We start from the raw sequence: 24,807 nt of genomic DNA on the forward strand, positions 1-24,807 counted from the left end.
ATTCCCTTTTTTCTTTTAATTTTTTTTTATTTTTTAATAACACCAATCCTTTTGATGGTTCCACATATGAAAAGCAAGCCTCATTCCTTTTTGCCTTTAAAATGTATTCATTTATAACCCTAGGCACAGAAGCCTTACTGAAACGTGAAAAGTCTGTGCCACTTTTTAAAGGACAGTTATTATTTAACATCAGAACCACAGATGTACTTATGTAAAAAGGCATTTAGAAAGGAAATCCCTACTTTCAATCTTTTCTCTGTTATCCCAAAACATTAAACTGTCTATTGTAACTTTTAAAATCAACAGTCCGTAATGCAGGCTTTTATACCAGGTTAACACTAACTTAAAATCTAGTTGACGCAGCATTTTCCCTCTGTGGCCTGCGGTCAGGAATAGCCATGTGCTATTTACGCAGCTGTTGCTCTGACCAGCCGGCGTCAACTTCTGCACCTTTCTCATGAGAAAAAAAACCTTTTTCTGTATTTGTAAGGTCCTGACAGAGTTTAATCCTCATTTGTTGTGTCAAACAGCTTCTTCTCAGGGAGACAGTTTAAACACAGATGCTTTTTTTCTCTGGTGCTGAAAGTAAGGAAGTCACAGTCTATTTAAAAACTGAGGCATTTCAAGGCAGTCAAAGTCTATCATTTTGATAATGTCGTGTTTAGTTCAGCAACAACAAATTCACTCAGATGATGTGAATGCCCTTTAATATCTAATACAATGTATCTAAGGAAAATGCTGTACCATTTTGTATTTTAGTCATAGTTATTGCAAAGCACACAATTTTGTTTTTCTTCCTCTGAATGAGGCGTATTTTAACTGAATGTGAATTCTAATTTTATCTGTATCATTGTGGCAATTTGCACATATCTATAGTGTATTACTTTGTTAATTTTAATGGTAGTGTGCAGCTATTTAGCATATGTTATATAATTCATTTCTGGATGTTTTATTTAATATGTCGTTAATTAAATGACATTTTGCATAACAGAATAAAGATTAAAAAAACACATTGAGCTCATTCCAGACATTTTCGGAAGGGGTCATACACTCAGAACACGCAATACAGCGAGTTTAAGGCTAGCCATTCTTACACAAAAAGCGCAAACACTACTTACTCACTCAATTACCACCGATGTCAAATCACAAACCACATAGACATTTAAACACATAATTAACCCACAAATCAACACTTGGGACAGAAACAAAAGACAGCCCACAGACTGTACTTAAACCAAACTCTCTGTAAATACTAATTGTAAGTCATATTTACAAGAAAAGCTCTCAAAAGTAGCCCAAAAGACTGCACAGAAAACAGCCCAAAGACTGTTCCATGTTCAAGAAGCCAAAGTATACCAAATTCGCTAGTTTTGGCTGGCAGAACACTCAAAAAGCTCTCTGCATATCACTACTTATGGATGTTAAAGTGCACGGATCAGGATCCTTTTTTATGTACATATTTAAATTCATGGGTACTTAGTCACCAAGGAAGAAATACGTTTTTTAATATACCTAAACCTATTTAGGTATCCCCTCCAGGGGAGCCGGCTGATTCCATTCTAGTTCCATAATGGTACCTCCAAGAAAGCAACACATTCTACGATGTGTGCTAAGAACAGGCATGCCAAGAATATTGCAGAATATACACTACTATTCACCAAGTGGCACTTAACTTAATGTGTGCCGTTCAAGTTTTCACAATTTAGAGAAAAATCTCCTCATTACGTGCCTACATAAATTGCAATTTACATATAATCACACAAATCACGATAATCACATTATTGGCCAATACAAGTCAAGCACATGTCGACGACCTTACCAAGAACAAATCTCCAGCCTCTCACTGCCAAGTTCCGAGTGACCTATCGGTCGTTTTAAAATACTCACACCAAAGAGGTTCTCAGTCGGGAGCGGCTACCTCCTGGAGCGCCAGATCAGGGTATATACTGGGCTGCAGAAACAGAGAATCTCAGTGTGCAGGGTACCTCATTAGTAGAGTCCTGTCCTGTCCTCCTCAGTAGATTATTGTCTCCTCTCAAGACCACTCCTTTGGATAGCCGCCTCTCCAATGAGGTCCACGTTTCAGGTGCCATTTGAAGAAATAAAAACCTTCTAAGGGGTTCACTGATACACCTGGTCCTTTAAACCAACAAAGAAGAAATTGGCACGGAAGCTGTAATATAAAAACAATGCATTTATTAACCTCAGATGAGGGAGACTGCGTCCTACGGTACCCTCAGGCCACCGTAGGAGCCTGTCTAAGGAGCACAGAGAACAGGGGCCTTATATAATATATGCATAGGTTACATAGTCAGCATAAAACCAAGGGAGGTCCTGGCACATAATGCCAGTTTTCACTAATATGGGTATACAAAATGTGGTTGTTCAACAAAGTGGGAGGGGAGACTAAACAACACATAAGTAAGAACAGCCGGACAGTTCTATACTAGGAGCAGGTGCATTCTACTAGCTAGGCCTTTCTGAGCATGTGCAAGGCTCTGGGAGAGGGAGAAAGCACATGGCAAGCACATGGCTAACTAAGATGGCTGCCAAGTACAAAATGGCTTTCAGCTCATGCTATCTTTAACACGTTTACTACACACAGCCCTTACTTGCAGCTGGTGATCACCCCTTGCTATTTCTGTGATGTGTTAATCCTCTACCCCATGTCTGTTGTCCTACCTGTGTGTTTCCATTCTCGCTGTACCAAGTGATGTGACTTGTTGTTCACCAGCGATGCTTGGGAGGGCTTGCTGTTTACTCTGTGCATTCTGTTGTAAGTACCCTATGTATTTTAAAGTTTTTTTTAACACGTATTACTGTACCAGTGTCCCTCTCACCCTCTATGCATGATAGCATATGATGCCAAACAAGGCACCCCCATCGTCGTACCTACAGCAGTGTTTCACCAGCCTCACCCCTTGCAGCTGCCATCCTGTCTAAGGAGTCTACCTACCACGTGATCTTTCAGCTGAGCCAGAGTACCTCGGCTAGCAGGCAGTTTGCACCTCTTTCTCAACCAGATAGACTCCCCACCCCTCCGCCCCAAGGCCGAGCTTCATATACTATGAAGAAGCTGTGCATCTTCCTTCTACTGGAGCCCCTGAGTGAAAGTCTATTTTCTAAACCTCTGGTAGGATAGACAGGTGGCTAATAGGTCACATGGTTAAAGAAGTTACAGTCAAGCAGATGTAAAACCGAAAGCCATGTGGCGCCAATAGCAAAATGAAAGCAGCTGAGGGTGAAAACAAAAAAAAAGAATCACACTGACTCTCCTGATGTCAGTGCTCATGCCCCGCCGATGTTGGATGAATGAGTTTTATTAGAAAACAAGGCACCGAGAAGCATGCGCATCGCTGATTCTTCCCGCCGCAATACTCCATGTGAGTTGACTTGAAAGAAAAGGAGGGGCATGCTGCAATATTCCCCATTTGCAGGCTACCATTTTTTAATGACACAGATGAAAGTGAGTCCAAAGCAGGGGAAGGAGTCAGACCCCACAAAGTCCATACAACAGATCACCTGCAAGAGCTGTAAGCTCGACCTAAAAATGGAGTGTGGCAGCAACTTTGGGCCCACCTTGTAAAGCCCACTCAAATGATTTCCAAGTTTACTTTCTCTCCAGCAAAGGCAAATAATAGGTTCTAATTTTGATACATTAGTTGTCATTGCAAGAAGGAAAGCAAAAGGATGGATATATTTATAATTGAAAATCTGAAATGTACCGAACTTTCCATTCACATCCTTACTACAGTAGAATTGGAGATCTAGGATTGCCATATGACTTCAGGAATGGAAATGTTGTGTTCCTGTAACACGGTAATTAAATAAATGTATCTTACAGAAACACAAAAATATGCATTAGAACGATGAGATTTGGTTGTGTAGAATGAAAAAGATTTCCAAAAGTTTGTAACATTTATGTGATTATCTGTTACAAAAACACAGAGACTCATTTATAGTTTTGCTGGAAAGATTTCTACCTCTGCAACATATTTTCGTTTTCTTTCATATAGCACCGCCATCCTACCAGTTTTCTGTCATGGTAGTGATGAGGCCTCCTCCAAAGTTTCTTTCTTCTTAATGAGTGACGCTGCTTTGGTGGTGAATGGTCTGGTAGACGTTCTGCTATTGCCAGTAGCAGGTGGTGGAATTTCCATCAACATCTGGGGGTACTGGGAATGTATTGCAAGAGGGGATTACATTATCAGCACCCTCATTTCTAATCTCTCTAACATACTGTGGGTGTTTCTCAGTATGTTAGGAACAATGTACTTTCCTTTTCCTTTACATATGGTTAACTAGTCCAGGCATGGTGGTATTCCACGGCCCTCAACTGTCACCTGTCAGCCACCAGCCCCCACACTTTCATGCACCCAATGACAGAAACAGAGATAACTCCATCAATGCGATATTGTAAAGAGCAAAGGATTAGGCGGCTATCCCTCCCCTGAAGAAGGGCGTTTATCTGAGAATGCCAAGATATTGACTATAAGTACACAAAATGGTAGAAAAATAGTGGGGCAATATGAATCAGAGGCAGTGCTACAGAAAGAGTCTCGGGTACTAGCTACTTTTTTCACAACGCAGGTCTCGATTTTGGAAGCTGTGAGAAAGGATGAACGGATGCAGATGGCAACTGCAGAGGCATATGCATTGAGCTTTACGTGCAAAATACTTTTTTAATCACTTATACCTGTGTCAACATTTTTTTTTGCTTTAAGCATGCAACTATATATAAGAGTGAACAAATGGTTCAGTTCTCTGTATGTATTTAAATGTTTGAATTTCATTATTTTCCAGATGATGCCTATTTACTGCAAGGACTTAATATAGAAGAAATGTATCCTGAGACCTCTAGTTTCATTACGTATGATGGGTCAATGACAATTCCACCCTGTTATGAAACAGCAAGCTGGATAATAATGAACAAACCAATCTACATAACGAGGATGCAGGTATGTAAATAAACTAATTACTCACTGGTGTTACATTTAATTCGATTTCTTTTTATCACATCTCTTGTCAGTATTCCTTCTATATTACAACTACAGTAACTTCAGTTGGAAACCAAAACCAGAAAGTCACTGTCTGCTGTTCAGCACTGGTAAAAGCAGGAAAAAATTCTCTTTATGGACGCTATGCAGCATTAGTATAAAAAAAGAAAAGAAAGAAATTGTCATTATACATATGCTTCCTTTCACTTTGATGGGCTAGCATGATATATACACGCACAAGTTCAATTCATGCATTGTTAAGGCACAATTGCTGTCAGCCATCTTGGAAAGGTAAAAAAAGAAACAGATTAATGCGTGTAAAAACCTGTTTTTAAACAGGAGTGGCCTAGCAGTGAATTTAATTTGCCAGGCCCTCCAAAAAGAAAAAAAAACAACTTAAAAAGAAGAGTACTACAGGGAGAGGTGGAGAGCAACTGTTTTGTGGGCAGGGGTTGGGCGGAAAGTGAATGCCAGTGAGCTGAAAGAATAACGGGAAGAGGGTGGAGGATGAAAGAGAGGAGATGGGGGAGCTTAAGAAACAAGCATTGGAAATGCATTAGGTCTCACATTTGTTTGAGTTAGAGCTATTGTTGTAAATAACTATGTCTTTTACCCATGTTTTATGGAGTGTATGTATGTGGTGTGTGCTTGAATTATGTGGGTGGGATTGGAATTGTTAGTTGTGGAATTGTGTGCAGTGGAGTGGATTTGTGTAGTGGAATTATGTGCCATGCTGTGCAGTGGAAAGAGTGTATGGAGTGTAATGGAATTATGTGGAGTGGGATTGTGTGTTACAGAGTGTAATTATGTGGAATGGTATTTTGAGTTGGGGAGTGGTATGTAGAGGAGTTTAATTATGTGGTGTGCTGTTGAATTGAGTGGCATGATGAATAATTCTGTGGTGTGGATTGGATGTATTGTGTTGTGTAATTATGTTGTTGAGTCAAATTATGTGGTTTGGTGTTGAATTGTGTGGATTGGAAATGTGTAGAGATGAATTGTGAGGTGTGAAATTGTTTAGGTAGCTTTTCATTTTTGGAGATGAAAAAAACAAATAGGTAGGAGCTAAGCTCCAAAACTGTATCTTTGGGTGTTAAAAAAAAGAGGAGGGGTGAAAGCGACACAGAGGGAAGAGCCAGGATGGAGAAGCAATGGGTGACAGAATGAGTTTGTGGGAGGCAAGGGGGTTGTGGGTGGGGAGAATCAATAGGCTTCCCCATTCGCTTTCCCCCAACCTGAGATAAGAGCTGTGATGAATCCAGTGTGTGTGGAAACACAAGAGCGAACCCTCCACTCCAAGAGTCAGGGTACCATAAATGGTTTGAAAATTCTACTACTCTTGGAAGACTAGTAATCAATTTTTCAACTCGCTTACCCAGAAGCACTCAAAAAATACCACTCAAGAGTTTTGAAAGGGAAAACCAGAGCAAATATATGTAATCCAAATTTAGTCTTAAATTTCAAATACACATACATTATACAAAATCACAACATAACAATTAAAACAGTACACATAATTGTTTCACACAATATTTAAAACATCAGAGAGGGACACAATATGAGATATATTTATTTGTCATTCATAATGGTTAATTTGAAGGAATCAATCAAAGTATTGACATTAATTCATTGTTTACATGCGACTCCTCGTTCCTCAAATGTAACCCAAAAGAGACAGGAGTTGATGCGTTTCTGTGGTAAAAAAGCAGGATGAAGCCCCCTTCCTCAGGGCTATAAGATATCTATCTCTCTTAATGAATGGCCTAGAAGATTCACCTGTATAAAGACATAGAGGAAATGTCAACTTAAACCCCTTTGATTACAATCCTTACATCATTTTGGTTACAGAATAAGCCTCCCATAGGTACAATGCTTATCCATTTTGTAACATAATTACACAAATAAATTACAGTTTGAAAATTTCAAATGTAAACATTACTCCCAACAAACACCACCCAATTTTGTGTAAATCTACAAACACGTTTGCCCCACGTTACCCAAAAAGGACTGGGAGGTATACTAACATTCATTCCTTCATCCACACTGCATTCATGTAATCTTTCTGAAATCACCTAAACTATGAAGGTGACTCTAATATTCAGGCTGTTCTCAACTTTTTTTTTTTTTTTTTGTAAAAGTTTTATTTTTGGTATTTGCTCAAGAGTGAAAGAGAAGATAGAAAAGTAAAAGGAAGAAAGAAGGAGATGAACCATATAACAGGCGACAGAACGTCACATTTCCCACACAGGGGATGCCAAGAACCCCGCCATAGCGCCCCCATACAATTAAGACATGTTGCCTCACATATCAATGTTCGTGGTCATCAAAGCAATGAGTGCGGCAAGTCCATAACGATTGTCCATCGGGCTCGAAGAGGCGTCTCCAAGGTAAGCTGATGTCAGATAGGAGTGCCACTGGACACTCCCACATGGAGGCACGTCGCAACAAGAGTAACTACAACCCCCCAACGTCCCCCAATCCCCCCCACCCACACCCTTCCCCTGGAGGTGGCGACCAACATCCATACATCACGACCACCCACACGGAATGGTTAAACTTGAAATAGGTGTAGGTGTAGTGCACGAAGTGCCGGGGGGCAAACTGCAGAGGGGAGACCCCGAGAGAGGAACCCCACCAAGGGACCCCAGGTAAATATGAAGTTCTTGAAGTTCCCCAGAAATATATCAGACAATCTCTCCATACTCAAAAGGCGCCACAGCCGTGCATGCCACAATGAAATGGCCGGAGCAGATGGGCTCTTCCAGGCAGTTGCTAGCGTCAATTTGGCCGCCCCCAAACACAGCCACACCATGCGTTTATCAGCCCTCGTTTGATGTTCCAGCAAGGGATCTCTTAGCCCCAGCAGGACATAGTCCATGGAGTTCGGAATTGGATAGCCCAATATGTCTTTAATATGGGACAGGATCTCGGACCAGAAGGGACGAATGCTGGGACAGTCCCACCAAATGTGGCGAAAGTCCCCCAAGCCACCACAGCCCCGCCAACACCGATCCGAAGTAGTCAGAAATATCCGATGCAGCCGAGACGGGTATAGATACCAGTCAAACATTAGTTTAAAATGAGCCTCGCGGAGGTTCGTGGAGTGGTTATGCGTCATCACATCCCGCCAGAGGTTCAGAGATATCCCTACCCAGGGTAGCCTCCCAGTGGTCCATGTAGCGAGGACGGGGGGAATCTGCAGTATCAAGTAACATCCTATATAAGAAGGAAATCGTCCCCTTCATCTCAGATGTGCGGAGGAGGAAAGCCTCAAATTTCGTCAGAGGTCTAATAGCGGCGTCCCCAACTGTAGTCGAAGTCGCCCAGTGCAAGAGTTGAAGATGACGAAAGCGTTCCGTGGATGGCACCCCGTAATCTCGCATACAGTTATGAAAAGTGAGTGGCGCCGTCCCGTGAAATAGGTGAGTAAGAGCACGGCAGCCGCCCTCCCTCCAAACCTCAAACGGTCCGCCCGACAATGCCGGGGGGAAGGCCGGATTAAAATGAATAGGAGTAAAGGGAGAAGGGAAGGTGGTCCACCGGTCGTCTCCACTAAGTGTATCCCAGACCTTCAACACCGTGCTGGTAGGGGTGCTAATGTACGCATTCCTGGGGCGGTCAGCCTTGGGTTTCCATGCCAGGTCCCAGATGGATCTGCCGGCCACACATCGGTCCATATGGAGCCAATGCTTTTCCGAGAGCTGTTGCGACCATTCAACAAGGACTCTCAACTGCGCTGCCTTATAATACAGGACCATATCCGGGAGCCCCACCCCCCCCTCCGAACGCGGACGGCGGAGTACAGCATAGGAGAGTCGCGCCCTGCCACCCTGCCACACATATTTCAGTATCATAGATTTTAGTCGACGAAAGTAGTCTAACTCCACCGGAATAGGTAATGCCTGGAAGAGGTAAAGAAGTTTAGGAAGGAGGACCATCTTGAGGGCATGAATCTTACCCAGCCATGAAATGAACTTGGGCTTCCACCTCTCGAGTTCAGCGCGAAGCACATTCAACATGGGCGTAAAATTGGCCGAAAATAAGGCGCCTATAGTAGGCGTCAGATGCACTCCTAGATACAGCAGCGAAGAGGTCGACCAGGACAAGGGGGTAAGTGCCTGCAAACGTAGCACCCCTGCGGGCGGGAGAGTCAAATTCAATATATATGATTTGGCAAGATTGACTTTAAAGCCTGCAACCTTCTCAAAGTCAGAGAGTACGGTATAAACATGGGGCAATGACAGTTCCGGATCTTTAAGGGAGAGCAGCACGTCGTCAGCAAACAGCGAGATCTTATGCTGTTCCCCGGCGAAGGGGATGCCCAAGATGCCTTCGTGTACCCGGATCGTAAGCGCCAAGGGCTCAATACTTAAAGCGAAGAGGAGTGGTGAGAGAGGACATCCCTGACGCGTACCCCGTGAGTGACGGAAACTGCCAGATCTGTGGCCATTCACCAACACCCTCGACATAGGGTCGCTAAAATTGGCCTCAAGCATCTGAAGGAAGCGAGGGGCAAACCCAAAAGCCGTGAGGGTATGACGCAGGAAGCCCCAGCTGACGCGGTCAAAGGCTTTCTCCGCGCCAAGACCTATTAAGACCGCCTGAATACGGAATCTAGTAGCCTTTTCGATCAGGTGGACTACACGCCGCAAGTTGTCATGGGTTTGTCGCCCTTTGATGAAGCCGGACTGGTCCGGCTGCACCAAAGCCGGCATCAAGTCCCGCAACCTCCCCGCAAGAATAGAAGAGTACAGTTTAGCGTCCAAGTTGAGGAGCGCTATCGGTCGGTAGGAGGTGCACTCAGCACGGTCCTTCCCGGGTTTGGGGAGAACCGTGATCAACGCTTCGGCCATCGTGGCAGAAGTCCTGCCCTCCGTCGCCATGGAATTAAAGAGGGAGACCAGGAAGTCGCAGAGCTCAGACGCAAACGTCTTATAAAACAAAGCGGTGTAGCCGTCCGGGCCCGGGGCCTTGTGGAGCTTCAACGCCTTAATGGCGACCAGAACCTCTTCTCTGGTAATCGGGGAACTCAACATGTCGTTCCACTCCGCGGAGACCTGTGGCAATGGGAGACTCCTCAGGAATGCAGATTGAGCCTCCGAGTCGAGGACGTCACCTGCATAAAGAGCGGCGTAAAAACGGCCAAAGACGCCAGCTTTGTCCGCATCACCATGGTGCACAGTGCCTGCCTGGTCGCGGATTCCCCCAATGTAGTCCTTTTCGCGTTTATCGCGGAGCTGCCGCGCCAAGTGCCGCCCAACCTTATTCCCCTGGGAGTAGGAGAAGCGGCGGAGGCGGAGGAGAGTGTATTCAGCCCTATTATTATAGTGAGCCTTCAACTTCCCCCTCACCGCCGTCAATGGCCGGAGAGTCACTCTGGAGGGATTGGACTTGTGTGCCTGTTCCAAAAGGGCAAGCTCCGCTTCCAGGGCCTCTCTCTCCGTCCTCCTAAGTTTGTTGAGGTGCGCGTTGAGGGCGAGGCAGGTGCCTCGCAAGGAGGCCTTGCACGCGTCCCAGGTCACATAAACCGAGGTATCCGAGGGTGGGTTAAGTGCCATGAAATCTCCGATTGCCTTCCGAAGCGCTTTACAAGACTCCTCGTCTCGAGTGAGTGCCGCCGGAAAGTACCATTTCCGCCAACCGTCCCCACCCATATGCCATTGCAAGCCAAGAATCACCAAGCCATGATCGGAGAGGGAGATCGAAAAGTTATCAGAGAATTGGGCATCTCCCCTAAGCGCCTGGCTAATAAAAATGTGATCAATACGCGAGTAAGACTGATGTACCGAGGAAAAGAACGTATAGTCCTTAGTCTGTGGGTGTAAGAAGCGCCAGCCGTCCACGAGACCCAAAGCCCCTATGTGTCGTTGCGTCTCCACTGAAAAAAACCCTGAGTCCGCCCTCCGTGCACCTGAACTGTCCATGCTCTTGTCCCAAACCATATTAAAATCCCCTAGGAGGAATAGGTGCCCTTCCACAAAATTCCCCACCCGCTCCAACAGCTCCTGCAAGAACCCGTTTTGGCCAGCATTAGGGACATACACAACTACAAAGGTACATTGCCGACCATACAGGGACCCCTTCACCATGAGCCAACGGCCCTCCTTGTCACTACTCACCCCCAGAGGCTGAAAATGGAGGGACGCCTTGAACATTAGGGCCACACCTCTATGCTTAGTGGACGCAGATGCCCTGTAAATGAGGGGAAACTGACGGTGACGAAGCCTAAGTTCGTCCCTCCTAGCAAGGTGGGTTTCCTGGAGGGCCACTACATCCAGATGATGATCCAACAGGTACTTCCAAAGCTTTTGACGCTTTTGTGGGGAGTTGAGACCTTTAACATTCCAGGTCCCTACAGCAATAGGCATGACAATGTCGGGATTCAGCGCTCTGGAAGCGTGGCAGCAAGGACCCCGCCCCCGCCCCTACCAGGGTCATCACCATTCCGCACTCATCCGATCCAGGCCATACTCCAAGCATCCCCCTCCAGTCACCCCCACGTCCCTCCCACCCCAACAGAGCAACACAATCAGTTCCCCCAGAACGAAGCATACCAGGCGGCTCTCCAAACAAACAATCCAGGCGCCGAACAGCGAGGCACCCCGCCACCAATAGCCAGTCTAGTGTCCAGCCTAGAGGCACAAGGACCCATCCGTCCAATAGGCGCAGTATTCCCACCCGCACATTTCCAAAATCAAGTAGGGGGCCAAAGGGCCCGTACGAGGTAAAGAACGCTCCAGAAATCAGCCCCGCGCAATGAGCCATAGAAGAGGACACACTAAACGCAGACCATACCACGCACACACAGCATCCGGTCGCCACCACCTTCTCAGCACCCCCCCCTCCAGCCCCCACCCCTCTCCCAACCCTCAAATCCCCAACCACCCAAAACATTAACAAACTGAAAACAATACTCATCGGTCCCAGTGGTCCATAGTTCGCGGAGCTCCGGCCACTCCTGAGACAGGACAGGGAGACCTTCCCGGTTCCTCCCAAGTTCACGGTCTGGGGAGTCTTCTCCAAAAGTACATCCATTCACCCAGACCGGGGGGGTCCGCGCCCCCTCCAGCGCCGACCCACGCGAAGCAAGTCATCTCACGCTGCTCCAGAGCTGGCCTGAGACGCCGGCATCGTTGCGGAGGCCACGGAAGCCACCGCGCTCCCCCTCTCCTGCTGGCTGGAACTGCGGCCCGGGGGCCCCCGAACCGGAGAAGACCCCACTCTGTGCCATGAAGAGGATCGTCGACGCCGCCGGGATGGGGGCTCATTCGATCTCTGGGACGGTGTAGCATCCTCCAAGCCCAAGAGGTCCTTTGCTTCCTGGAGGGAGCGTATCTGCACTAATCTGTTCTGCCATCTGAAGATGATCCTGAAGGGATGTCCCCAAGAATACGCAATGTTGCGCTCCCGCAGAAAAGCGGTCACCGGCCTGAAATCCCTCCTTTTTTGGAGTGTAGAGGCCGCCAAGTCTTGAAAGAGTTGAGGGCGATGATCCCGAAACTGCAGCGAAGTGATGGCCCTGGCTTTACGTAGGATGCGCTCTTTCACTTGAAAGTCATGAACACAGACCAGGATGTCGGGGGGCGGCCCTCCCCCTCGCCTGGGCAAGCCAACGCGATGAACCCTATCCATCCGGATTTCCGTCACATCGTCTTCGGCCAAGATCTGTATAAACAGGTCCGTCACATAGCCACGTAGGTCCCCCGCCTCGCCGTCCCAAGGCACTGCTTTAATGCGGATGTTATTCCGACGGGAACGGTTCTCAAGGTCCTCCGTGTGCGCCTGTAGATCCAAGTTCTGTTCTGTAAGACGAAGGACATCCTGTTGCAGTAAGTGGACATCATTGGCCGTGTTCAAATCATGGTCTTCCAAGGTCGCCACTCTTTCCCCAATCCCATCAACATCTCTCCGCACTTCTCGGAGGTCAGAGGCCAGCTGTGCCCGCAGCTCGGAGATGTCCTCCTTAATAGAAGCAAAAAGTTCGGTCATGAACGCCTTGGTGGCCGGGGCCTCGTCGTCGGACATCCTTGGTGACCCACTCGCCCCTGGGGAAGCCGGCTGTTGCGAAGATTTAGATGCCCCGTCTTTCACCACGCGTCCCTTGCGGGCCTGGTTAGCCATACTGCTAGGCACCCCACACCAGGGTGGACGAGGCACCAGGCACCCCCAAGGCCCAGCCGGGCAACACGACTCGGTGCCCACCACTCTGCTCCCGGCCGGTGGTACCCCGAGAGCCCCCGTGTGCCGCAACCCCAGGGGACAGCTGTGCACAAGCACCCAGACCGCTATGAAAGCCCCCGAGGAAGAACGCGGCGGGCAATCCAAACACCAGGAAGTCAGGCGTGGGGGTGATGCACCTAGATGGCCGGATGCGGCAATCAAAATGGCGGCAGCACGTCTTTCAAATCCGACCTCTTCCAGGACACCAGGCGTCAATCCGAGCCACACTCCCAATCCCACAGCCCAGGAGGGGGCCAGTACAGGTAAAGTCCCTCGTCCCACTCGATGATCAGGCACTGCAAGGTGGCGGCAAATCCGGGGACCCACATACCATGCAGACCGGCGTCGGGCGCAGTCCCCAGGACCCCTCTGCACCACAGGAGGCCGAGCCGCCTCCCTGTGTCGTCCCGCCTGGATCGCCGGTCGAAAGCACTCCTCCTCACCCGGCCGGCGCACAGCTCCACAAGTCGATGCTGTCCCCCGCTGCGTGTCCTAGAAGGGCGCTGCCGGCGGGAGCGCCGGGGCCTCCACTACACCTCCAAGGCGGCGCCTCCGGGTCCCACGCCGCTCTCAAGGCCGGCCCTTCCGCCCGCAAGACCGGGAAGCCTCCAGCGGCCTCTGGCAGGGAACTCCACCCTCCGCCACTCGCGTGGCTCGCGCCCAGCAGCTGGCGCCTGTGGGGAGCTCGGGTGGCGGTCGCGGGCCTCTTCCACCGGCGTGACAGTCCCGAACCACCGGCCGGCCACCAATATACTCGAGGCCGGGGATTGTAAGGCCGCACACTCTCTCTGCTCTCCTCGCCTCTGCGAGCGACGCAGCGCTCCGCTGGTGGTACCGGAAAACGCCGCACCACTCCGCTGGTCTCGACCGACCATCCGGTGGCCGAACCGGGCTGATGACACCAGCTATAAGCCGCTAAGAAGGATCGGCGCTGGAGAGGCACAGAGAAAGCGTCCTACGCCGACGCCATCTTGGTCACGCCCCATTCTCAACTTTTTTTTGAAGAATCAGCACTAGTTTCTAGTTGAAAATAAAAAACATGAATAACAAATGAGAATAAAATCTAATATCATACTTGCTAATCAAATCTCCCAGTAAATTACTTGGAAGGCAATCTTAAGGATAACATAGTATAATCAACCTACCTCTCCTGTGATCCCACTAGAGGTAAATCACTACTTATCCCAGCTAAAAAGGTGTGGAAGGTGATTTTAAAATCAGAATACCCTGCTGATCAATCGGAGGCTTCATGTGCTTGACCACTCAAAAAATAAGATTGTTTTAAAAAAGATAAAAAGAACCTCATTTAGAGGTCCTCACAAGAGGGGACCATGTTTGCCCCCGAATTTCTCTATTCTCAAAATATAAGAAAGACTGCAATTTATTGGACCCACCTCATCTGTATAGAAATAATGTAGGCGTTTCTTTGGAGATGTTCCTCTATATAATGACCACATTATATTAAAAGTGGTTGAGGCTTGTTACCACATCTTTTATTCACTGGAATGGGCTAAAAAGAGAAAACCTCAATGTCATTGCTAGAGTACATAGATCTCTGATTTCTCACAACAAGAGCTATGTAGCAGTTCACAGGACCTCACAAGCCCTGACGTAATCCCAGTACCAATACGTATTGTATATTTTATAAGCTATACAACTTTACTACTTTACAAATTACATCATATGCGGTCAAAACGTTATTCAACCCAAAACATTGCTAGATTGGTGGCCCCCATCCTCGGTTCAACTGCCTACCACCCCTTAATGTAATCTTTTGCTGCTAAACCGCAAGATCATGGTGTGAGTGAGCCACAAATCAGAGCTGTCGATTTGAGGTGAAATGCAGTGAGAATTTCTCATGCTGCATGGCACTGGGTCCTAGAGAGGTCATAACTGGTTTTACTAAAAAAGCTTGTGTCATCCTTGCCTCTCAGAAGAGTGCACAGAGCAATGGTCAGGTGTGTCAATTGTAATTTTGATTATATGCAGAATTATGTGAAGGAGGTACACAGCTTTAACAATATTGACATGGCTAAAGTCAAAGAAAATGCAGTGCTAACAGGTGAGTGGATGCACTGTATGTGGGGGTGGTGACTTGAAAGAGATGAAAGGAAGTACTTGCAGGAGTGAGTGAAAAGAAGGTGCCTAAGAGAAAAGATATGTGACTTGCAGATTGAGCACATCAGAAACATATGAGAAAAATAACAGCATAAGTGTCTAACCAAGAGAATACAAAAGGTAATAGTGTGATGAGAACAGGAGTTATTGTGACACTCCAAAGACCACCGTTTCTTCCATAGCTTATTTCAAAAGTTTAAATTACTTTGCATGTGTTTGCGTGTATACATGTTCACACATAAATTCTATGTTATATGACTATAGTGTTCTCTGTGATGTAATCAGCTATGTCATTTAACATGTAATACGCCACGACACGCAGTTCATTTTGGTGCTAAAGAATGACACCCGTGAAGCCGAGACAAAGCTCCAAAATTGCCTTACTGCCACGTTTAAATGGATGCATCTAAATCATCTTAAGTGCAATACTGAGAAAACAGAAATCCTATCCTTCGGCAAAAGAAACACTTTTGATCCTACATCCTGGTGGCCCGAGGATGCCATTGCTCCCCCCAGTACCGCCTCCTCAGTCCGTAATCTAGGGATTAGATTTGACCCCTCCCTGAGCTTCAAACAACAAGCCATTGCCGTAGCAGGGACCTGTTTCGGAATTATTAAAGGGCTCAGGAAATTCTTCGACCTCATTCCCATCTCCGCAAGGAAAACGGTCGCTGTAGCCCTCATTACCTCCCGCATCGACTACTGTAATAGTCTTTACGCAGGGACAAACAAAGAAGTCTGCCAAAAATTACAAATTGTACAACATGCTGCAGCCAGACTACTGCTAGGATGGAAAAAGAGAACCTCAGCCACAGCAGCAATGAACATTCTGCACTGGCTGCCCATCCACAAAAGGGTGCTCTTTAAAGTATTATTGATCACTTTCAGGGCTTTCAATGGAAATGGACCAATCTACATAATGAAAATGTTCAAGCACTATAGCCCCACACGTTGCCTTAGGTCCCAAGGGGCTAACTTTCTCACCATTCCGAAATTTAGACTCAAAACGAGAGGAGGAAAATCCCTGGCGGTACTAGGCTCCAAGGCCTGGAACCTTCTCCCCTCTCATCTCCACCAAATCCCCACAGAAACAATTTTCAGAAAGACTCTCAAAACCTGGATTTTTACTCTCTCTGAACAGCAATGTAAAAGCCTAGTCTAGATACCCCTCTATCTCCCCAATCACCGGGGTCACCAAATCTCTTCTACAGCGCAAAGATGCTCCTTGGAGTGCAACCTGCGCTTTATAAAAAACGCATCACATCACACATCACATGTAATGAGTGATGTACTCGGTAAGGTCATAAGCAACGCATGGTGGGGTCGCATGTAATAGTTAGCTCAGTGAACTACTGCTGGTGAATTTCAGTGTTTGTTTTGGTTTATAATCTTAAGATATTAATTCACTATAAGATATAAATATACTTTCACCTGTTTTTATTCAGTGGAGATCTGTTGTTTCTTCTTTTTAACAGAAGCGAAGATCTTAATACCATGCCTAAATATATTGTCACTTTAAACTTTGAATTGAAAGTTCTTACTGCAAACCACAATCCTGCAAGAGGTGGTCCTCTTCTGCACAGCCTTGCCTTTTTTTGCTCGAGAGAACCCTACAAAAATCTCTACTCTTCTTTAGAGGAGTGAGTAGGAGCATAAAAGACTGGCCTTGTGATATTTTGCCCGACGTGGAACGGCGTCACAACTTTAGGCAAGGAAAATACCAATGGTCACACAACCAGCTTGTCTGGCAATCTATGAATCAGGATTTATAAAGCACACTAATCATCTGATAGGTTATACAGGTGCTTGCAAGTCTCGCAGGCTTATTAAAACAGCCAGGTCTTGATGGCCTTTCTGAATTCTGGAAGTGAGGTGATTGTCCAGAGGTGCATTGGGAGGCTGTTCAAGGTCTTTGCTGTGATGTGGGAGAAGGAGCTTCACCACTCCTGCTTCGGCAGATGGAGGTAGGATGGGAAAGTGAAAGGGATGTGGAGCATAGTTGTCTCTACGGTTGATGGAAGTCCAGTCGGTGGTTACTGTATGCAGGTCCTCGGTTGTGTAGAGGTTTGTGTGCGTGGGTCAGCAACTTGAATTGTCATCTCTTCTGTACCAGTGGAGTTGCCTGATGTGGGGTGTGATGTGAGTTCGTAGGGGAAGGCCAAGGATGAAGTCTATGTAGGAGCTGGGTGGCAATTCCTATGTATAGGGTGTTGCTGTAGTCCAGTCGGTTCGTGATAAGGGCCTGTGTCATAGTGAGTCTCATGTTTGGGGCTAGCCACTTTAAGATCTTACGTAGCATGCGCAGAGTGAGGAAGCAGGCAGAGGAGACATCGTTAATCTGTGATTTCATGGTGAAATTGTTGTCAATGATGAATCAGAGGGTTCTGCCTTGGTCGGAGGGAATAGGTGCAGGTCCTAGGTCTGACGGCCACCAGTAGTTGTTCCATGTGTTGTTTCTGTTGCCAAAGATAAATACTTCCGTCTTGTCTTTGTTTAGCTGCAGGCAGTGGCTCTTCATCCCGTTGATGACATTTTCCATGCATCTGTGAAAGTTGGTTCTAGTGGTGGTGGGATCGATGGTGAGTGAGAGGATGAGTTGGGTGTCATCTGCGTAGGAACTTATGTTAAGACAATGAGATTTGACGATGTCGGCCAATCCTCTGGGTTATTCCGGTAAGGAAGGCGGTGATCCATCTTAGTTTGTGCCCTTAGATGCAAATGTGGTGGAGTCTTTCAATCAGCGAGTGGTGGGATACAGTGTTGAAGGCTGCCAAGAGTTTGAGGAGGATCAAAGCTGCCATTTCTCCTTGGTCAAGAAGGGTTCGGATGTCACTGGTGGGTGCGATCAGGGTGGTTTTGGTGCTATGATTGCTTTGAAAGCTGGATTGGGAGAAGTCACGTAGCTGGTTCTACTCCTGGTGTGTTGTGAGTTGATTGTTGATGATCTTTTCCAGTACCTTCACTGTGAATGAGAGCAGGGCGATTGGCAGGTAGTTTTTGAGTTTGCTGGGGTCTATGAGGGTTTTTTGATTAGTCATCTGACTTTAGTGTGTTTCTAAGCATCTGGAAAGGGAAACATCCTTTACAACGAAACTTTTACCACGCAATACCTTTACAACGCGGTATTTACAACGAATACCTTTACAACGCATTGCACTGGGGGCGCTCTAGGATAGGGAATAGATTTATTTACTATCCAACACCTTCCCTACTATCCAAGGGGACTGGAGTTGGAATAGTAAATTAAACTATTCACTATCCAGCGCCCCAAAGCACTATGCGTTGTAAAGGTATTTGTTGTAAATACCGCGTTGTAAAGGCATGCGTGGTAAAAGCATGCGTTGTAATGTCATACATCCATCTGGAAATGTTGCAGTGATGATAGAGGTATTGAGTAGGGTGGTGAGTTCCTGTCCAATCCGTTGGTTTCCAAGGTTGAAGATGTGGTGCGGGCATGAGTCTGTCCAAACTCCCAAGTGGATGGATTTCATGGTGGAGGTGGTGTCCTTGGTGGAGAGGATCGGCTTGTCATGACCTGAGTCATGTCATGGTGAAGAGGATGTTTCAGATGGTCAGTGTGTGGTTCATGTCAATTACGAAGGTGGCATATCTATTGCGAAAGTCTGTATGTGTGGGTTCAAAGTTTCTGTGTACTGTTACGATCTTGTTGTGGAAGAAGTGGGCAAGGTTGTTGCACAGCTTCAATGAGGGTATGATGTTATTTTTTTTAGCAGCTGGGTTGGAGAATTTGTTAACAATGTTGAAAAGTTTCTTGGTGTTCTTGGGACTGTTTTTGATGCATGCGGCAAGGGCTCTCTTCTTTGTTGCCCTCAGCAGGTGGCAGTAGAGGTTAAAAGAGGTCTTGAAGGCTGCCCTGTCAGAGGTGTCCTTACTGGCGTGCCATCTCCTCTCGAACTGTTTTCTGTCCCGTTTCGCTGGTCTGAGTTCTTGGGTGCATTAGCTGGCCTTTTTGTAGGATTTTGGTGGTGACTGTGCTGTCTGTACAATTGGTGATCCAGGCTTTGAAGTTTTCACTCCCTGTTTGAGGCTGGTGGCAGTAGCAGGGTGGAGGTGGTGTGGGCATTCACCCAGCAGGTTTTTGAGATGTTTTCCTCCTCAGATGCAGTGCATTGGTCCTCTTGGGGCCGGAAGTGCAGGGGCTGGAGATGCTGAAGTGGACAATGGAGTGATCGGTCCATGTGAGTTCTGTGACATGGCTGTATTTGACATGGTTGCTGGAGGTGAAAATTGGGTACAATGTGTGTAATGCAGTGTGTGTAGGGCCATGGGCAACCTGGGTAAATCCGAGGCTGTTCATACTATCAAGGATGTGTGCAGTCTTTTTGTCGGATCCATCAATGTGGAAATTTAGGTCACCGAGGAAGATGTAGTCCTTGGAGTTTAAGGCTAGGTGTGCAATGAAGTGTGTGATGGTGTTGCAGAAGCTGGAGCGCCGGGCCTGGGGGTCAGTATGTGAAGGTGACTCTTATGGTTGTCTTGTCTTCGTGTGGAGCTTGAAGTTGATATATTCCATGGGGGTTGTGGTGGTGGTACACTGGACGGTCTTTTTGTGGATGATAGCAGTTCCTCCTCCTGGCTTGTTGGTGTGATTTTATATCCGGCAAATGAATGGGGCGGATGTGCAGGTGAGCCAGGTATCAGTGAGGAAGATGATGTTGGATGTGAGGGTGGCGATGAGGTCCCATAATTCAGTGGAATGCTTGCATAGTGAGCGTGTGCTGCGAAGGGCACATGCAAGTTGGTGTTTTTGTCTGGTGCTGTCTGTGATGTTTTTTGGGTGGAGTTGCTCATGGGCTGGTGTGTGTGCAGCAGCAGGTGAAGTGGCAGTGAGCACAGGTGGAAGGTCCTACCTCGAAGCATGGGCTGGCACGGTCGCAGTGTTTGCTGTGGGCTTGAGGATGTAGAGCTCAGCGATGTTGTATCTTCAGGGGGTGGGATGGCCAGGGGTTGTGGCGCTGAATGAGGTCCAGGCACAGATGAATGCAGACAGGCTTGCCTTTGGTTCTCCTTTGGTGCATCAGAGGCACGCCCGCTGTGCCGTTGCGCTGATGCCTTCATTAAGTAGGTCCTGAGGTGAGTGTGACTTCTGTTGGCTAGAAGAGCGGTGAGTGGGAAAACCCCAGTGGGAAAACCAGGCAGGTGTGGTGTCACTCGATCAGTCTGGAACAAACAGGAGACCACAGGCATTTGGCAAGCTGGGTGTCCAGGTGCCTAGGAAGAGGTGATGAGGAACACTGTCTTGAAGGTGAGAAGTGGCAAGGGCAGCTGTGAAGCAGCTGAAAGTGAGTACACATCAGAAATGGACAACGTTAAGGTCCCACTGTGGCATGAGGAAGAAAACACATGTTGTAACCCTTCCAAAATGCTCATAACAACTAGAGACACATTGGCTGACAATATGAGGTACCACTGCTGAGGCCGTGAAAAGATAAATATGGCTGATTCGGTTGGCAAGGTGGGGCAGATAAACCCAAGGAAAGTGCATTAGCCTTACTCGCCGTGAATGTCTAAAGAGCAGAATATTCCCTGTCCCCAATCAGGCAAATCCCATTAAAAGGCATGTCCATGAGTGATGACTGGACATCGCCCAGAAAAAATGGTTGATCACAGCCAAGCATGGTGGCGAATGGCGACACTAGTGCAATGACCCAACCTATGGAATCGGTGGTGTCTAAGCCTCATTGCATTGTGAACTTGACTATGCCACAATCATCTTTTATAGCCCAGATGAGCAAGGACAGGTCAGCGATCTTCATGAAAACTTGAAAGAACTTAAGCCATCGAATCCCAAAGGGCGTGGAATAGCATCCCATGAGGCATCGTGCACTCACTGATCTAATAGCCACTCTGGTGGATGAAAAGGCTCTCTTTTCAAACATCTCCACCGGTTTTGGTTTCCTATCAGAGGGAGTGGTTGGAAATGTTCTTAGGTTTGTCCTGCTTGTAGACACCTGAACCACCATGCTTGCAGCAGAGGGGTGCTTAGGTAAAATGGTATATCCCATGCCCCAACAATGTATCTGTAAGTGCCTCATTGAAAGTCAAGAAGTGCTCAGTGGATGTTTGCCCTTACTAGAGGACTTCTCAGGACATTGGTCTTGAACTCCAAGGAGAGGAGCTGGAGGTCAAGGAATTTGATCATCCTATGCATTACCATGACATAAGAAGTGCTTCCCTCTGGTAGGGCCATGAGGTGAGAGGAGCCGAGACTCATGGGAGGTATCAAGGCCACTAGCTTCCTGCAGATCATCATACCAATTCTCTTCATGGTATGGCTGCCCAACCTCATCATCTGCATCATAGTCATTGTTGCCAATCCATACCTTACTGGAAATGCAGGTTGTGTGTGCTCCCTTGTGGAGGTGGGAGATTGAGTGGCGGAAGTTGGGCTGCTAAAGTGGCTGAGTGCAGCCTCGGTCAAGGTCGATCGAGGCCCGACTTTCCTCAGAAAGGACAATAAGCACTGTGTCTTCCAGCATCGCGTCAAAGTATCCGGACCAGCATGGATCCCAATGCCAGAGTTGGGAATAGAGCCGGAGAGGGCCTCGGGATTGTCATGCAGAGTCCACCTGGCACCCCGGCTGAGCCCAAGAGCAGTATTCCAGATGGGGAACTTCTCGGTTCCGTAGGGCCCGAACGCAGGCTAGAGGGAGTCGGCAAGAATACAAAGAGTCAGATAATGGGTTCACTAACTCTTTGATCTGTTTCAGAGTGGCGGATGGCCCCATGAACCCGGGCTGTGCTGGGACAATTTGTGGGATAGGCTCCGGGGTTCAATGACTGGGAGTGAATCGCAATGTATAGCGCCACCCCCCACCTTCGCAGGAGAATGTGGGTGCTGGGTAGCGGGCAAGTCCCTTTAAGATTTCTCTTGCTTTATTTACCCAACAACTCTGATTGAGATGAAGAACAATCTCTGGAATATACTTCTGTTACTTTGGGATCTGGAAGAGGACCAGGGCCAATCTTACGACTTGGACCAGTCATATCACGGAGTCTTTCAGTGTTTGGCAATGTAAAGTTTTGCCTCATGGTCTTAAATGGTCCTCGAATTCATCAACAGGCAATCACTGCAGGCCCTAGAGTTGCAACTCGACCTTAGGCACCACAGGCAAATCTGATAAGGATCAGTCCTTACAGAGCATAAATCCTATCATTTCAGGAAGTGTAATCTCTTTTGCATAATGAAAAAGAAGGATTTTGAAAATGTAAGTGTCTCAAAGAGTCAATATATAGCACCTTATCTACGTTTGGAGGTGCCAAAAGAATTGAACTGACATTGGCGCGTGGGAGTAATGCCTATATAGTCTCTGCAAGTCATTTCCTGAGCAAAACTGCATCAGGTTAAGCTGCACGGAGCCACCCACCCATGCACAGTGGTACTGTTGTCTGATGCCTAGGGAATATTCAAAAGTGAGGAATTAGTGGCCAGAAGCCTCTATCAGAAATCCTGATTAATCTAGAAACAAGCAAAAAATCAGGTTTTGTTCAAAACAAAACCTAGGGAGACAAGTAGAAAGAAGAAAACATGAAATGCTTTAATCTTTTGAGGAAAAACAAAATATGATATGTCAAATAAAATTAAAATCCATTGGAAATGCACATGAAAAACCAATAAGATATAGGTTTATATTTTATTTTAAGTCTGTAGAAGGACTATCGTTATGTAGAGAATAAATATATGTTTTATAGTTCGCTATTGTGAAAAACAAACAGACGATTTATGTTACAAACATGTGCTACCCTATCATTTTCTTAGATAAGAATGCAAAAATTAGTATTTTCATTTGTTGTGGTATTAAAATAATGTAGGAAGTAGATGTTGCTTACATTATTATAAAATCCCAATTTTGATACAGCTCATTCTCAAAAATCAGTGTTTCTAGGTCATCAAATACTCACTGCAAGCAATCTTTTTCCAGTGGGTAACAGCAAAGCTTGAATCATGGCAACAAAAATGCACATGGTCAATGGGGAAGAGAATTTGAAGGGTATAAGAACCACCAGAGGTAGTAGCCTTGGAAGAGGAAGAGAGAGGATGGTTGATATTTAGGCAACAACGTATCAGTGAATGCTGCATTGCATGTCCCAGCTCAGATGTGAGATTGAGCGATGCTTAATGACAGGGGTATTATCTCCGACAGATTGCCACCCTTAATATAGATGGTGATGACAAACACTGGATTTGAAGTCACATCATTTACACTAAACTATTTCTTCTTGTTTCCTGCAGATGGACTCCTTAAGACTTCTGAGCCAGAATCAGCCTACCCAGATATTTCTGAGCATGAGTGACAATTTCAGACCTGTCCAGCTTCTCAATAACCGCTGTATTCGTACTAACATCAATTTTAGTTTACAAGGAAAAGACTGCCCAAACAATAGAGCACAAAAACTTCAATATAGAGGTATGTACTGAACAATGAATAACTCCATATCCAAGTGTAGCATGACAGTGATGCTCAGTGAGAAAAGTTAGCAGGTGGGATCCTTTAAGTGACCATAAAAGGATGTGCATGATACAAGTAAAGGTTAACATATATGGGGTAGGAGGTAAGGCTACTTGATGTTAAGTGAAGTTAAGTGTGTTTGTGTTATGCAAGTATGTAAGAGGAGATTTATTTTTTTACAATTAATTTTTGTTTTTGTTTTAATCCATACAAAGTATAAAATCAACAGCTCGCATTATCAGGGTTCCAGGACTGCTCTTGTTGTCATGGAAACAGCGTGCATTCTGTCTCTACAAATAAAAACTACTACATGTTAGCTCATCCAATAGTGAAGTGTCAATGATCTAGTAATCTGAAGTAATCTAAATTCCCAAATCTTGCAGCAACAGATGTACTCAAAACTCCCCCCCCCACCCTGCTCCCATCACTCTTCTTCCTCCAATCCACAGTGATAAATTGCCACAAAATGCTATTGAGACATAGGCACATATCATTGCATCTCAGCTCGTGTTTCAAACACGTCAGGTCCTGGACTCGTAGCATACCATCTAATGTGGATTGTCACCCGTCGTGTGGGTGACAGCCCTAAGTAGAAATTCCCAATTTAGTGTTAATCTGGGTCTACATATGTCTCTTGTTGGGTGTATAATTGTATTCATTTCTGCCTTGCCAAATCTGTGTAGATCACCTTTCTACTGTGTGTAGATCACCTTTCTACTGCAAGAGGAGTGTTGCTCATCAGATCACCTATACGGTTGACCATTATACACAATTTAACATACAATGCAGGTCAGGGAGAAGAGGGCTCATGCTCTGATGATTCATTCTTAATAGGGTAGACCCAATGGATAGTGCTTCTGTCCTGTGAAGGATATGTGTGCCACATGCACACATTGTGTGTTGCAAATATGAGGTGAGTGTCCAAGCCACTGAGCATGAATTAGGGAAATGCCCTACACTCAGAATATAATTTGTGAAATATATATATAAATACAATATGT

At 46.4% G+C, this 24,807-nt stretch overlaps 1 protein-coding gene across 1 annotated transcript in view; it reads left to right on the top strand.

The window, feature by feature from the left end:
* CA10 (carbonic anhydrase 10 (inactive)) overlaps window positions 1–24,807 on the top strand; it is a 964,183-nt gene that overhangs the window by 928,913 nt on the left and 10,463 nt on the right. The window contains exons 7-8 of the mRNA XM_078650807.1: window positions 4,804–4,958; window positions 23,590–23,764. Of these exons, the coding sequence (XP_078506933.1) occupies window positions 4,804–4,958; window positions 23,590–23,764 (330 nt within the window). The remainder of the gene's footprint in view (window positions 1–4,803; window positions 4,959–23,589; window positions 23,765–24,807) is intronic.

The sequence above is a fragment of the Lissotriton helveticus genome, chromosome 7 (assembly GCF_964261635.1).
Source record: "Lissotriton helveticus chromosome 7, aLisHel1.1, whole genome shotgun sequence".
Classification (NCBI taxonomy): Eukaryota; Metazoa; Chordata; class Amphibia; order Caudata; family Salamandridae; genus Lissotriton; species Lissotriton helveticus.